The 13,410-nt window shown below is 33.5% G+C and overlaps 2 protein-coding genes across 5 annotated transcripts in view; both read right to left on the reverse strand.

Annotated features, from left to right (window-relative positions):
• Positions 1-565: 565 nt before the first annotated feature.
• Positions 566-7,613, reverse strand: Rbp1 (RNA-binding protein 1). 4 transcript variants are annotated; one of them, XR_013882440.1, is made up of 8 exons: positions 7,474-7,613; positions 7,008-7,104; positions 6,595-6,689; positions 5,232-5,327; positions 4,840-4,920; positions 3,965-4,096; positions 1,170-1,567; positions 566-718 (listed from the first exon to the last, which is right to left on the reverse strand). XR_013882440.1 is itself a non-coding variant. In XM_080172040.1 (7 exons), exons 2-7 carry the CDS (start codon positions 7,041-7,043, stop codon positions 1,387-1,389), a joined length of 621 nt encoding a protein of 206 aa, XP_080028166.1. In that variant the 5' UTR covers positions 7,044-7,104; positions 7,474-7,613; the 3' UTR covers positions 566-1,386. The 4 variants fall into 4 exon arrangements, 2 of the variants coding, with proteins under 2 accessions (XP_080028166.1, XP_080028167.1); XR_013882439.1 differs by having other exon boundaries at positions 890-1,567; XM_080172040.1 differs by having other exon boundaries at positions 566-1,567.
• Positions 7,614-9,057: 1,444 nt separating this feature from the next.
• Positions 9,058-13,410, reverse strand: part of LOC145328400 (uncharacterized) — a 195,123-nt gene continuing 190,770 nt past the window's right edge. The window contains exons 3-7 of the mRNA XM_080172038.1: positions 13,200-13,261; positions 12,705-12,787; positions 11,929-12,336; positions 11,511-11,711; positions 9,058-9,349 (exon numbers count right to left, since the gene is read on the reverse strand). Of these exons, the coding sequence (XP_080028164.1) occupies positions 9,079-9,349; positions 11,511-11,711; positions 11,929-12,336; positions 12,705-12,787; positions 13,200-13,261 (1,025 nt within the window). The 3' untranslated portion in view covers positions 9,058-9,078. The remainder of the gene's footprint in view (positions 9,350-11,510; positions 11,712-11,928; positions 12,337-12,704; positions 12,788-13,199; positions 13,262-13,410) is intronic.

Raw genomic sequence — 13,410 nt, forward strand, 5'->3', positions numbered from 1 at the left:
TATGCTGAACAGGATGCCATGTTCATGTCCTTATACTAAAGTAACCAGGATGTGTGTTTGTTTGTACCGAAGGATCTCGCTAACTGCTGAACCGATCGGGTCCTCCTTAACAGGGTAGCTTCTCATAGGTCCCGGGAAGATTTATAACTATTTTCTTGGGGAATGGGACACCCCCAACCCCCCAAGAAATGAAAAATCCCCCTTTTTATTTTTTAAACTAAAATTAATAATGAAGGGGGGGGGAGGTACCGTGTATACCCCCCCAAAAAAAAAAATTTCCAACCCCCAATTGTTTTTACTTTTAAAAAAAATCTAAAATAAGAAATTGGGTTATAAAATTCGAGTCCCCCCTCCTGAAGTGCCCCTAGAGGCCTCTAGGGGCGTAGCCGCTAGTAAATTATGAAGAAAAGGACTTTAGTTTTATTCCAGTAGATTTATAATTGGGGTTACACACAAGACAACTTTATTTAGGTTACAAATAACGAAAAAGCATTAATTTATTTCTAATTGGTGGAAAAGTAAAAACTACATGCCTATATGAAAAAGTTTTAATAAAAACACAATGTTAAAGAAGAAAAAATAATATATTTGAATACTGAACAATAATATAAATGTTTATTAATGAGAGCAGCTAGCATGATATTTGTCCAAATTCAAAACATAATTACTATAGTAGTTACAATACAGAGAGTAAATACAAATTAATAAATTGGAATAGCTAATTATCGAATCACATTATAAACAGCTTTCCGCGAATATTAAAATCAAGAATTACAAGATCAAACCAGTTTGGTTAGCCCCGAGATGCCTAAGGCTAACAAAAATGGTTTTAATATTATGATTGTACATTTTTATATTCGTAGAAAACTGGATATAATACGACGCTAACCATAATTTTTCGGTATAACTGAGAACCGGTTCTTATCCACCTGATATTAATCGGTTACGATGCCATACTGGAAATTAGATTCTTATTGATTACACTTTAGATTGAAGTTAATTTTTGCAATTTTAAATATTTATGCTGGGCAGATTTTTAATTTGGCACAGCTTTTATCAAAATATCACTATTAAACGTTTTAAAGTCCTATTAAAAGTAGTTTTATTTAAAGTGCATACGTATAAAAAAAATTAAGAGTAGAAAAAGTATCATTCAATAAGCTTTATACCTAAATATTAATAAAGTAAAAGACATATTTGGTTAAAGAAAAACATTTTTACAACTGTTTAGTTCTGTTTTCACATACAAGTAAAACACCAAGTGCCAAGTAATATACAAAGTCTTTGCAGTTGATTTTTCAGGTCTTTTTTTATTGACTTTATTGGTCATGTAGATGATTGGCCATGACCTTCAAGTCCAGGTTACTGACCATTGAGCTCCAGACACTATGACCTAGATCTAGACCTAGAACCTCCATCATCCCGTCCTCTGCTGTCCTCTCTGTCACGACTGTCAGCTCTGTCGCGGCTGTCCTCGCGCTTCACTGGACGGCCAGAGTCACGGCTGTCTTCGCGCTTAACTGGACGGCCGGAGTCACGGTCGTCACGGGGAGAACGGCTGCGTCTTCTGAAAATAAAAACTTGTAAGTTTAGGATTAAAAATTATTACTAAATTTTTTACCATTTTATGATTCCTTTTAGATCCTAATGGTTAATGAAAGAACTTGATAAATTAGCCTTTAAAAGCATTTTTTGTTAACAGCAAAATCAATTTATAAAAAAATCTTAAAATCTTAATTTGCAATGTGTCATTAGATGGAATAACTTGTTATTTTAAGTTATATTTCATTCATATTCATTCTGGGGTGTATATTCTGCACAAGATTTATTTTTTTCCCCTGCTACAAATTTTTTTATTTTTTCCCCCCCTAGTTTTTTCTTACCAAGTAGGGGGGAAAATGGAAAAATATTTAAAGAACTCTATATTTTATTTATTTTATCCCTCCTACCACTCATTTTTTTAGTTTTTTTCACCAAGGAAAAGAGAGAAATAGAAAAAATGTTTTCAGTTTTCTAAATTTTTACATTTTTTTCCCCTCCAACCACTTATCTTTTATTCCCCCCCCCCCCCTGAGCAGTGGATCCCATGTAGAATATACACCCCTGTATTCATTACTTTAATTTACAGTGGTAATTTAGTTTATCATCAATGGGTATGTAAATCATTTATCGTATTTTTGATCCATAGTGGGCCTGGGATATTATGTAATACAAACAGAACTTTAAATGTGTGCATACATAAACACATTTCAAGTGGGTAGGTAGTCAATTTTTATTTTATTTTGCAGGTCCATTACCTAAAGGGTGAGCAAAAAAATACGGACATTTAAAAAATTATAATTGCGCGGCTTATGTTAATAGTAGAAAAATACTACGCATACCGTTAGAACCACTATGACCTCTATTTTTTGGAAATATAGGAAAAGTTCCTGTGCTAAAAATAGTTTAGGGGCTAGGTGATAAAATGTCCCAAATTATACCTTAACTATTCTACCATTAACACAAGCTAGGGTAAAGCGGGGCGAACTCGGTGTATTTTTCGGTTTTTTGAACCTGCAAATCGTAAAAATTATTTTTTTTAAATGGGACCAAGACCAGTAGAAAGATCTCGGAAAAGTCGATCAGGTCCTAAAAGGACGTAAACCTAGGACTTTGGGAAGTTTGTCAAAATCGATCTCTAAAACGGCACCGACTTCGCCCCGCCTTGAGGCGAAGTCGGTGGGGCATTTTCAAGCTTCGAAAAATCGATGACGTATTGATTTTATTACAGCATGCCCAAAAGGTAAAAGTTGCTAAATGTAATAAAGAGTATGCACAAAAAAATTTATTAAGATAGGTCAGTTTTTTCTACCAAAAAAAATAATTTTTCCGAAGTACGCGATATTTGACTTTGACATAAAAATACTACTAGAAAAAATAACTTTTTATGACTTTAAAGGCCTGATCCTTAAAATTCAGGCAATTTTGAATAGATTTGGCCAAAAAAAAAAAATTAGTTCTATTAGCAAAATTTCCTAAAAAAATCAAGTTGAAAAAAAGAGAAAAGTTTGGCAAAATCTTTGGTCGATTTTCCAGCTTCAAAAAACCTATGACATATTGATTTAATTACAGCATGCCCTAAAGGTTAAAGTTGCTAAATGTAAAAAAGAGCATTCACAAAAAAAATTATTAAGATCGGACAATTTTTTCTACAAAAAAAAATAAATTTTTTCTAAGTACGAGAAATTTGACTTTTTTTCTCGAAAATTTCACTTTTTTATATAAAATTGAAAAAGTTAGTATAAAAAGTGAAAAAACCGAATTCGCCCCGCTTCACTTTTAGTCGATTTAAGAAAAAACTATACAAGCTTTTTTTAAGTTTTAAACGGAAATGGATAGCCTATTAGATTCTTAATAAGTCCCCTGAAGACGTCTAAGCTCTAGCTCTTACCAGTTTTTGTCCAACTTTCCGTTTTTCCGACCGAAGCAAAAAAATCGAAAAAAATTTTTTTTGTCGTCCGACTTTAAGACCCAATAAGTACCCTAAAAATTCATCTCACAAAAATTTCATTTAATACTTTTTTGTAGGCAATTTAATAAGGAACAAATTTGAGTTTATGTTTTTTTCTGTCAGTCGATTAGAACATGGAGAAAAATGTCATTTAATGAAGGTGGTCAAAAAAATACCGACTTCACCTCAAAACCGAGATCGCCCCGCTTTACCCTACGCAATTAGAATTTTAAAAATGTCCGCATTTTTTGCTCGCCCTTTATTGCTTGGATTTTACACTAGATTGTCATGTTTTCTAACAAAGTGAAACTTGTAGCGGGCTAAAATAACAAAAAAAACCTACTGGATAAACCAACTGACCATTAAATGACAGGGGAAATACCAACCTAATTTTACGACTATTTTTTCCCTGTATATTTAACGAATATTATTATTCATTATACATCCTGTGCCCTAACCTATGTTATTTCATACCTGTCATAGGAGGAGTCTCTCTTCTTATCCCTGGGTGACCTGCTCCTCCCTCCCCTACCTCTCTCATAAGACGGACTCCTCCTCCTGGTGTATGAAGGAGATCTTCGGCTACCACGCCCACGGCTTCGGGACCTGACACATAGTTAAAATAGCGGTTACCTTTCTGTTGGATTGTTTTGTTGCCATTTTTTCAATTCAAAAAACTTTTTTTGTCATACCTTTAAATTATAGACAAAGATCTGTTTGATTTTCAAAATTCAAGGATTAATATGTTACTTAGTAGCGCAGCAATAGCAAGATAAAAACAGCCAAACAAAAGAAGTACGATGAAAGACCAAATCCGTTGACAGGAAATGTTATTTTGCAATTAAAGAGTAAGTTGTCTGTTGGATGATACTTAACCTAACAGGGGTGTATATTCTACATGGGATCCCCGGCTCAGGGGGGGGGGGGGGGGGAATTAGTGGTTGGAGGGAAAAAAAATGTAAAAATTAAGAAAACTGAAAACATTTTTCTATTTCCCCCCCCCCCCTCCTTGGTAAAAAAAAACTAAAAGAATGTGTGGCAGGAGAGATAAAACAAATAAAATATAGAGTTCTTTAAATATTTTTCCATTTCCCCCCCTACTTGGTGAGAAAAAACTAGGGGGGGGGGGGGGGGAAATAAAGAAATTTGTAGCCGGGGAAAAAAACTAAATCTTGTGCAGAATATACACCCCTGTAACCTAATATCCAACAGTGAGCCTTAATGTATCGCATCCTATTACAAGAGCAGATAATGCTCTTGTGTTCTCTAAATAGTGTCTTTAAAAATTGAAGGATAATCCCGCCCCCCAACGACGTAATTAACTAGGTATACTACACAAGCTGGGTTACCTGCTTCTGCCTCCCCTATCACCTCTACCATCCCCACCACGACCACGCCTCTTGCCTGGGTCACTCATTTCTACACGACATCTAAAAAAGAAACACAGAATAATACGATCTTATGATATAGTCTTATTAAATAACAAAATCTAGCCCTTAAAATTTTAGACAGTGCTACTTAATAAGATTTAATATAGTCTTATTAAATAACAAAATCTAGCCCTTAAAATTTTAGACAGTGCTACTTAATAAGATTTAATGTAAGTCCACAATTTATAAGCTGACAAACAAGTATAAAAATTTTGGGACCAGTAAAATAAACACTAAACAGTCCAAAGTCCCCCTTCCTTACATATACCCATGCAAACATATATTCGTGAATGTTCAAACAAAGTGTTTACCTGGCACCACAAATCCTGGTTCCATCCAGGGATCTGGAGGCATCTCTGGCGTCCCTGGGGTCCTCCATTTCTACGAAGGCAAAGCCAGGTGGCTTCCTAAATTAAATCATTATCATATGTAATTGGAGGTCAATGTTTTTGGCGTAAGCGTATCTTATCAAAAGATATTTTAAATGGGTGAAGATATGAGACTTTTTACCTAATGATATATCTTTTAAACTTTGTTTTAGACTTTTTCATGGAATTAGCCGCACTAAAAATTCAAATAGATCTCCTTAACTCATCCATATGAATAAAGATACATTTCACTCGAATAGGTATTTGTTTATTAACAATAGAATTAAATGTGGAGAAGAAAACGTGAAGTACAGTGTGTTTTTTTTATGAGAACTTTTTTGAAAGCAATTTTACCCCACTTAAAGTTATCAGAATTTAATGATTAATGGCTTATTTTCTTCTTTTTTTATAACCATTTATAGAATATCAAAAAAAATTTTCTGTTTTTATTAAAAAAGTAGAGTAAAATAAAAAATTCAAAACCTAGGTGTCAACATCTAAAAATGGTTTTAGCGCATTTTTCTCATGCTCAAATCTTCTACCCTTTGCAAGAATGGCTGCAAAACGCTTCAAAGTTGAGATACAGAGTTAAAAATTGATACAGATACTTTAGGGGACATGTACTAAAACATATTAAAGTTTGAACACCATATCTCAACCAGGGAGAAATTACTGGCCCCCCAAAGTGGACTACTGAAAATCCAATTTTTTTCTTGCAAAGGGTAGAAGATTTGAGCTTAAGAAAAATGCGCTAAAACCTTTTTTAGGTGTTGACACCTAAGTTTTAAATTTTTGATTTAACTGTACTTTTTAAATAAAAACTGAAATATTTTTTTGATGTTCTAAAAATGGTTATAAAAAACGAAGAAAATAAGACGTTAATCATTAAATTCTGATAACTATAAATGGGGTAAAATTGCTTTCAAAAAAGTTCTCATAAAAAAACACAATGTATTTTACCTTTTTTTCCCTTTTGCAATTATCCAAATTTTTGAGTTATCAAAAATATTGATTAGCTAATTTTATGAATTCTTTTAGAAAAGAATAGCCAAATAGTATTTCTATCAGATTTATATTATAGTAAGATCATGATGTAAATACAGGTAACACCTGCCCCCCTTTTCCAAGGACCTTTTACGTCTGCTAGCAATTTGTTTCCCACTACTTGGCTGTTTTAATATTCTCTATAAACTATTAGTTGATTTTCAAAGACCCAATTGAGAGTCGGCACAAGGTCCTTGGGATGGGGACATACAGTTAATTAACCCCTTCCCTCTCTAGTGTTTTACTCTAATGTATTTCTTACCTAGCCACCCAGACATCTTTGACAGGTCCGTATTTGCGGAAAACATCTTCAATATCATATCTGTTGGCATCGTCGCGCAGTCCACCGATGAAAACCTAAACAATTTAGTTTCAATTATCTTTATCATTATTACATTAAATTAAAATATAATTAAAATTACATAAAATTCGTAGACAAAAAAATATAAAAATATCATTAAAATGGACAGCAAAGTTATTTTAGGCATGGAAAACACACTCTACAAAAGATTATCATTTAGTTAAGAGAATTAAGAGAACTGCAATTTTTTAAATATTTTTCATCCCTCCTCTGTGGAAAAAACTAGGGGGGGGGGGGGGGGGAAGGGAAAAAAATAGGGGGAAAAAATTATCATGTGCAATATACAACCCTGAGGCCTTTATAAATGTACCAACCTTACACTCGGGATCCCATTCTCTGTGTCCAGGCATGATTACAGTTCAATTGGAGGATTTTTTCAGGTAATAACACCAAGTGTTGATTAGTAGATTTCTGAAAGCATATTAAAATATCAAATGCATGCAGTCATTTTACTTTCAGATTAAAAAGATTTGCTATAAAAAATGTAAAAAGATGCAACAAAGTACAAAATATAGTTTTGTTGGGTGGAAAAAATACATTAAGCTCATAGTATAAAAATATACAGAAATATTAAAATACAATCTGAATCAAGTTGACTATGCTGATAGAAAATTCAAATATTTCATTCTATGCCAAAAAGCCTTAAAGTATAGGAAGCCAAAAAATATTCCATTCTAAATCAATTTAGAGGTTAATAAATCTAAAACTACTCAAAACCTTTTAGTTAGTATTAAAACACACACTCTTTTAGGTCCCAGAGAAAATTATAATTTATCATACCTTCATTTTTTTACAATGGGGATAATCAAGGGTAGAGAGTAGGGTATGTGTGAGTGTGTGTCATGATGAGTAGAGTAGCCGAGGGTTGAAGGCCGCCGGACGGATGACCGGCGGATTTCTGGCCCGATGGCGAGAGTGAAAGAGGGAAGAGATGAGGGAAATCATCTTCGAGGCGTAGCCGATGTTGTAGGTATACCATTTAAGACATATCCAATAACCCTCATACTAGGTGATTGCTGAGATGATTAGGTAGAAAGATGGTTCATCCATGGTGATTAGATTATTTTTAGTTGGACCTAACCAAAGGGAAATGGCCCGAACCATGCAAGATTAAATTTTGTTTTGATTTGCATTTTGTTCTTATTTGATGGCAAAAAAGTCCCCCTTTTAAGTGACCTTCAGAACTGGTATTTTGATGGAAGGATGCAATGTCGATGGTCTTTTGATGTAGCAAAAAAATTGTGATGGCCATAAGATGAAATGATGGGGAAAAAAAGACCATTGCAGGCTAAAGCATAATTTCTAGGCCTTTAAACCCCTATATGTGCCCCAAATAGTTGGTAGGATGGCAATTATGAGGTCGTAGAGATGATTATTGATGGCTATGATGCCGAAGAGTTGGATTTATGGCCCATTGAAGACACATGGCAACTTGGCAAGGCAAAGAATGTTGTTTTACATGGTAGGTACAAATAGAAGGACTGTATGGCGCATGGTAGGAATGAATAGAAGGACAGTACGTGCCGAAGAATTGTTGGAAAGATACTGCCATATTGTACTACAATAGAGTAAAAATATCAATCAGACAATATAAAATTGTTTTCAAAAGTAAAAACTTGGCAAGTATTACAATATCAGCAAAACAATACAATAATAACTTGTAAAAAATACATCAATGCTAGAGCGTTTGTAAGATTAAAAAAATAGTTGATTGTTTCAACTTTAAGTATCAACGCTCAAGTTCTTTTAAAAAATATTAGATATGAAAATAAAAAAAATATTCCATTTATAGTAAAGTATTAAGTTTTAAACTCATGCAAGTATGAAAATATATCATTTCATTATTACTTCAAGTAAAAATCTTACAAAAATACATTTCCAATAAGTGGGTTAAAAAAATTACAGATTCTGATAGCACTAACTTATTATGTTTTTTAACATATATTGCTACTCTAAGTCAGAGGGAATGAATATGATTTTAAAAATACCTAGAAACACTAACTATATATAAATAGCATTACTAAATATTTCTAAAACCCTATCAATTCTCCCTGACACTCAATACAAATAGAAAGCACAGAAAATATCACATTCTGTTCAATTTATCAATCATTTTTTTGTTGTAAATATTGACTTTAAAATCACTGGACACATTAGTATGACGGTGTCTGAACTACAAAGGTACACACTGCTTAAGCTCAATAAGAAAAATCGTCGAACATTCAACAAAATAAGAAAAATGCGCAACAGTTATAATGCCCCGCCTTGATTGTGTGCTGCAAATGCTACCTTGTGGCGTCAAAAATGTCAAAATTACAATTGGTAGTAAAAAGTACACAATGCCAATTTCTCATTTATGACGTCTACAAGGCGATATTGTAAAATTCAGTAACGGCTTCTTTTGCTGGGGGGCGGCGATGGGTGGGGGTAGGACGAAGTGTAATGGTAGGCTGATGAATCATGGTAAGGTCTCGGTTGATGGTGGCGTTCAGGAGAATAGTGAGGGGGCTGATCATACTCCCCAGAAGAATATCGAGGGGGGTGATGATACTCCCTAGGGGAGTAGGAATGGCGTCGGGGGGAGTAAGATGTTGGTCTAGGCGAATACAATTCACGTCTAGGAGAAGGACTGCGAGATCGAGATCTTCTTTGGCTTCTGATAACAGGATTTCATTTATTTTTTTTATACATAAAGAGGACTATCCACGAACGAGATCAAGTGATTCTAAGCACCTTCCAGCATTGATCTATAGTATTTTTTTAGTAAATATACTAGGTTTATGTTTAATATTTGGTATATCAACTAAAAGGTGAGGTTTTACCATGGTTTTAAATGAAAAAAAAACTTATAAATGTTAAGCATTATTTGGTGCAGTATCATCAAATGTTTTGATGAGTTCAAACTGTTTTTTAAAAGCTTAATGCAACAGTATATTATTTTGATTAAAAATGTATATTTAAAAAAAAAGGGTTGGTAACTTGTAATATTGTAAGCAGTTTAATTAATGTACTTTTGCAATTTACAGCATTTGTTAATTTTCTGCCGTGTTATTTTATTTTGTCCTTTGAACTCAACAAAGCGTTTGTTGATATTGCATCAAAAAATGCTTTACATTTCAATGTTGGTTTATTTCATATAAAACAATGGTGAAACCTAACTTTTTAGTCAATAAACCAAGTATAAAACATAAACCTATTATATTCCCTAAAAAAAATACTATGGATCAATGCTGGAAGGTGCATAGAATCAATAGCTTTCGTTCGTGGATTAAGAAACATTTCCAACATTTTTTGCTAATTGAATTAACAGGTCAAACACATACACGTAAGGTCACTTAAAAAGTTATGCTTTGTAACAGGGTTTCGGATCCGCATTGATTTTTTGCGGATCCGGATCCTCCAAATTTGGTCAGTGCGGATCTGGTTCCGGATCCTTGACAATAAAAATAAAATCACCAAACTTTTCCAAAAATATTTATTCTTTAATTCGAAGTCAAAAATACTTTTAATTTTCAAGTCTGACCCTAAACCTTAAAGATTGGCTCTCATCAAGAGAATGTCTGAGATTTTATATAAATTTAGGTATATTTTTCCATTTTTTCCGCATTTTTTTTAGTCCAAGGATCCGGATCCTTGGACTCGAAAATATGCGGATCCTTGCGGATCCGGAACCCTGCTTTGTAAGAAAGAAAAATTGTATCCACAGGTAGCGCACTGCACAAAAATTACAATCGCTTTGTAGTTGTACCAGTAAAATTCAACAAAGTAAAAATACGATATAAGGGGATGGGGGGGGGGGGGGGGGGGGGTTCATGCAACCATCTCGCAATCAGTGATTAAATGGCACTTAGAATTCGAATTTCTATCTAAAATTTCCTTGGTAGGTCTATCTTCCCTAAATCGAACAAAAAGTTGGAAAAGTAACGGCTGGCGGCTCAGCCGTTTAGCCGTTTTTTTGCCTATTTTTAGGGAAAATTCATCATTAATCACGTAGGGGTCAACTTTTTAAAACATAATTTTGGTTTAATTCATGTTGAATAATAGCAATAACCAATTTTTAAATTTCTAGTGCCAACAGCTACCGGCTAGAACCGTTTGATAAGGTTTTTGAGTGAGAAAAAGTATTATGTGAAGATAGGTTTCGTGACTTTTTTGCTCTTAAGATAGTAATAAAATGGCAAAACAGCTGAGCCGCCAGCCGTTAGCCGTTACTTTTCCAAATTTTTGTTCGATTTAGGGAAAATAGACCTTCCAAGGATTATTCAAGCAAAATTTCTGATCGAAATTCGAATTCTAAGTGCCATTTAATCATTGATTACGAGATGGTTGCATTACCCCCCCCCCCCCCCCCCCCTTAAAATAAGAAATAAACGAATACGGCTAAGTCTGACTGTAAATATAGTTTCATACTGAAATATTTCATATTTGAGGAAATCTGCATACAAAAACAGACATCTATTGGAAAAGCTTCAAAAAAAGATTCGATTTAGTTCTCATGCTAGTTAACTTTAACATACATTACTAAAAAAAACTCAGATTACGTAGGTAGGTAAAATTATAGAAGTTACCTTTAAAATATAACTTTAATAAGTATTAAATAAAATAATTCCAATTATCCCAAGATTATTCTTTAAAGAAAGAAAATATTCTTATTAGAAAAATTACATTATATGCGAATATAAGTGGGTGCGGATGTGCCACTTTTGAAACCAAAAGTAAAACACGCATGATCTCAGTCTATACAGCTCTAAAACTCGTATAAGCAATATATTTTTTGATACGATGATCAATAATGTGAAAATAAATGTTTAATCTGCCTGTCTCTGCATCTTGTGGGAAATTTCGGATATCCATGTTCTGGATATCTGTCATAATATTCTGGATATCCTCTACTATTCTCATGGTATCTATCCTCAGGACAATTTCTATCTTCTGAATATCTTTCATCTTCGCGATATCTTTCTGGTGAATGGTAGCGTTTTCTATTCCGGCGGTCCATTAAGTCGCGAGATCTTTCCCTAAAATGTTAAAAGTTAATTATTTAATGTTACCCCATGGGGGTGCAAATTATTTTATTCCCCCCTCCAAAAAAAAAAAATTTCAGTACGCTTTATTTTAATAACTTTTTTCCACTCCCACATATTCTCTTGTTTTTTTTTCCCACAAGTAGGGGGAAAAAATAGAAAATCGTTTTTAGAACTGAAACCTTATTGCTTTATAAAAGAATAACCTTACCTTAAAGCTGGTCTTTCCTCTCTGTAGGATGAATAACTCCATTTCTCTTCTGTCTTTATTTCTCTCTTAAACTCGAACCTTTCTTCATGACAAGTTTCTCTTTTATTATCTCTTGAAGAATAACTCTTTGGTATTGAATATTCTCTTGATTTTGAACTCAACAGTTGTTTTCGTGAATAATCTTCGTGTGGACTATTTTCGCGGGAAGAATTATTTTTGGGTGAAACTTTTTCTCCCTTAACGCGGTCAAATTTCTTCTTAAAGCCTGTTTTACCCGAATTTTGTCTTGGCGCATTATTTTTGTTGCCAAAGAATGTGAAGCCAGTGCGCACTGGGCCTTTTTTCTTCTTGAACGTAGCTGCAAATGTGGATGGGTTTCGTCCTTGATTACTGATTTCTACCCGAACCCTAGAATAAAAATACACTTTAAGACAAAATAAAATGATAGTGATTACACCATATAGCTTACTTTGTCCGTTGGGTAATAGGGAAAACATGATGTTTGAAGAATGACTAGTCTTTATTTTAGATAGATTTATCAATAGTGAGCACTGAGCATGTAATCGATACAAGAGATCTTATGTTAAGTTATAAACCATTTTTTGATATTTGTGTAATTATAATTCATCCCATACAGGGGTGTATATTTTCTACAATCCTCCATTTGCTAGGTTGATTTTTTAATAAAGAAATAGTGATGGGTGGGGGGAAAGAAATTCAATTAGGTGCAAAAATATACCCCTCTGATCCCTCCCTTGCATAAATAAAATAATTACCTAGTTCCGGCAATCTTAGTACCATCTAACCTAGCCACAGCATCACTGGCGTCCTGGAAGTCGCTGAAATCAACGAAAGCAAATCCTGGAATAGACACCAATACTTAATTTTATACAAGTTCTTTAAATATTTTTAACGTTTAAAGATTATACCTAACAAGGGTGTACCTATATTTTGCACAATATTAATTTTATTCCCGGCTGCAAAATATTTTATCCCCCCCCCCCTCCCCTAGTTTTTTTTAACAAGTATGAGGAAAAAAGGAAAACTGTTTTCAGTACTCTATATTTTTTTTATCGGTTTTTCTCACCCCTCCCACATGTTTTTTTATAGTTTTTACCCAGGGAGTAGAAAAGGCGAAAAAAAATTCCCTTAAACAAAAACCTTACTATCATGAAAACTTTAAAATGATGGAATCGAAGCTACTTTTAACAATAAGTTTTAGAGTTAAGCTACTCTATTCCTAACTTCACTTAATTGTATAAAGTATTAGTTCCTGGAGGGTTCTTAGCTATCCATATGTCACCAAGTGACGAGAATCTTGAAAATACTGCCTCTAAAATATTAAAAATTATTAGAAAAAATTAATGTAAACTGTAATAGTAAATATATTGGAAACGACATACTTTAAATGCATAAATATTGAGGTTTTTAATCGTCTAAAGCTAAAGATCTCGGAAATTGCTAGCCTGAAAGGCTAGTATT

This window comes from Acartia tonsa, chromosome 9 (assembly GCF_053477335.1).
Source record: "Acartia tonsa isolate MP-2025a chromosome 9, ASM5347733v1, whole genome shotgun sequence".
In the NCBI taxonomy this organism is placed as follows: domain Eukaryota; kingdom Metazoa; phylum Arthropoda; class Copepoda; order Calanoida; family Acartiidae; genus Acartia; species Acartia tonsa.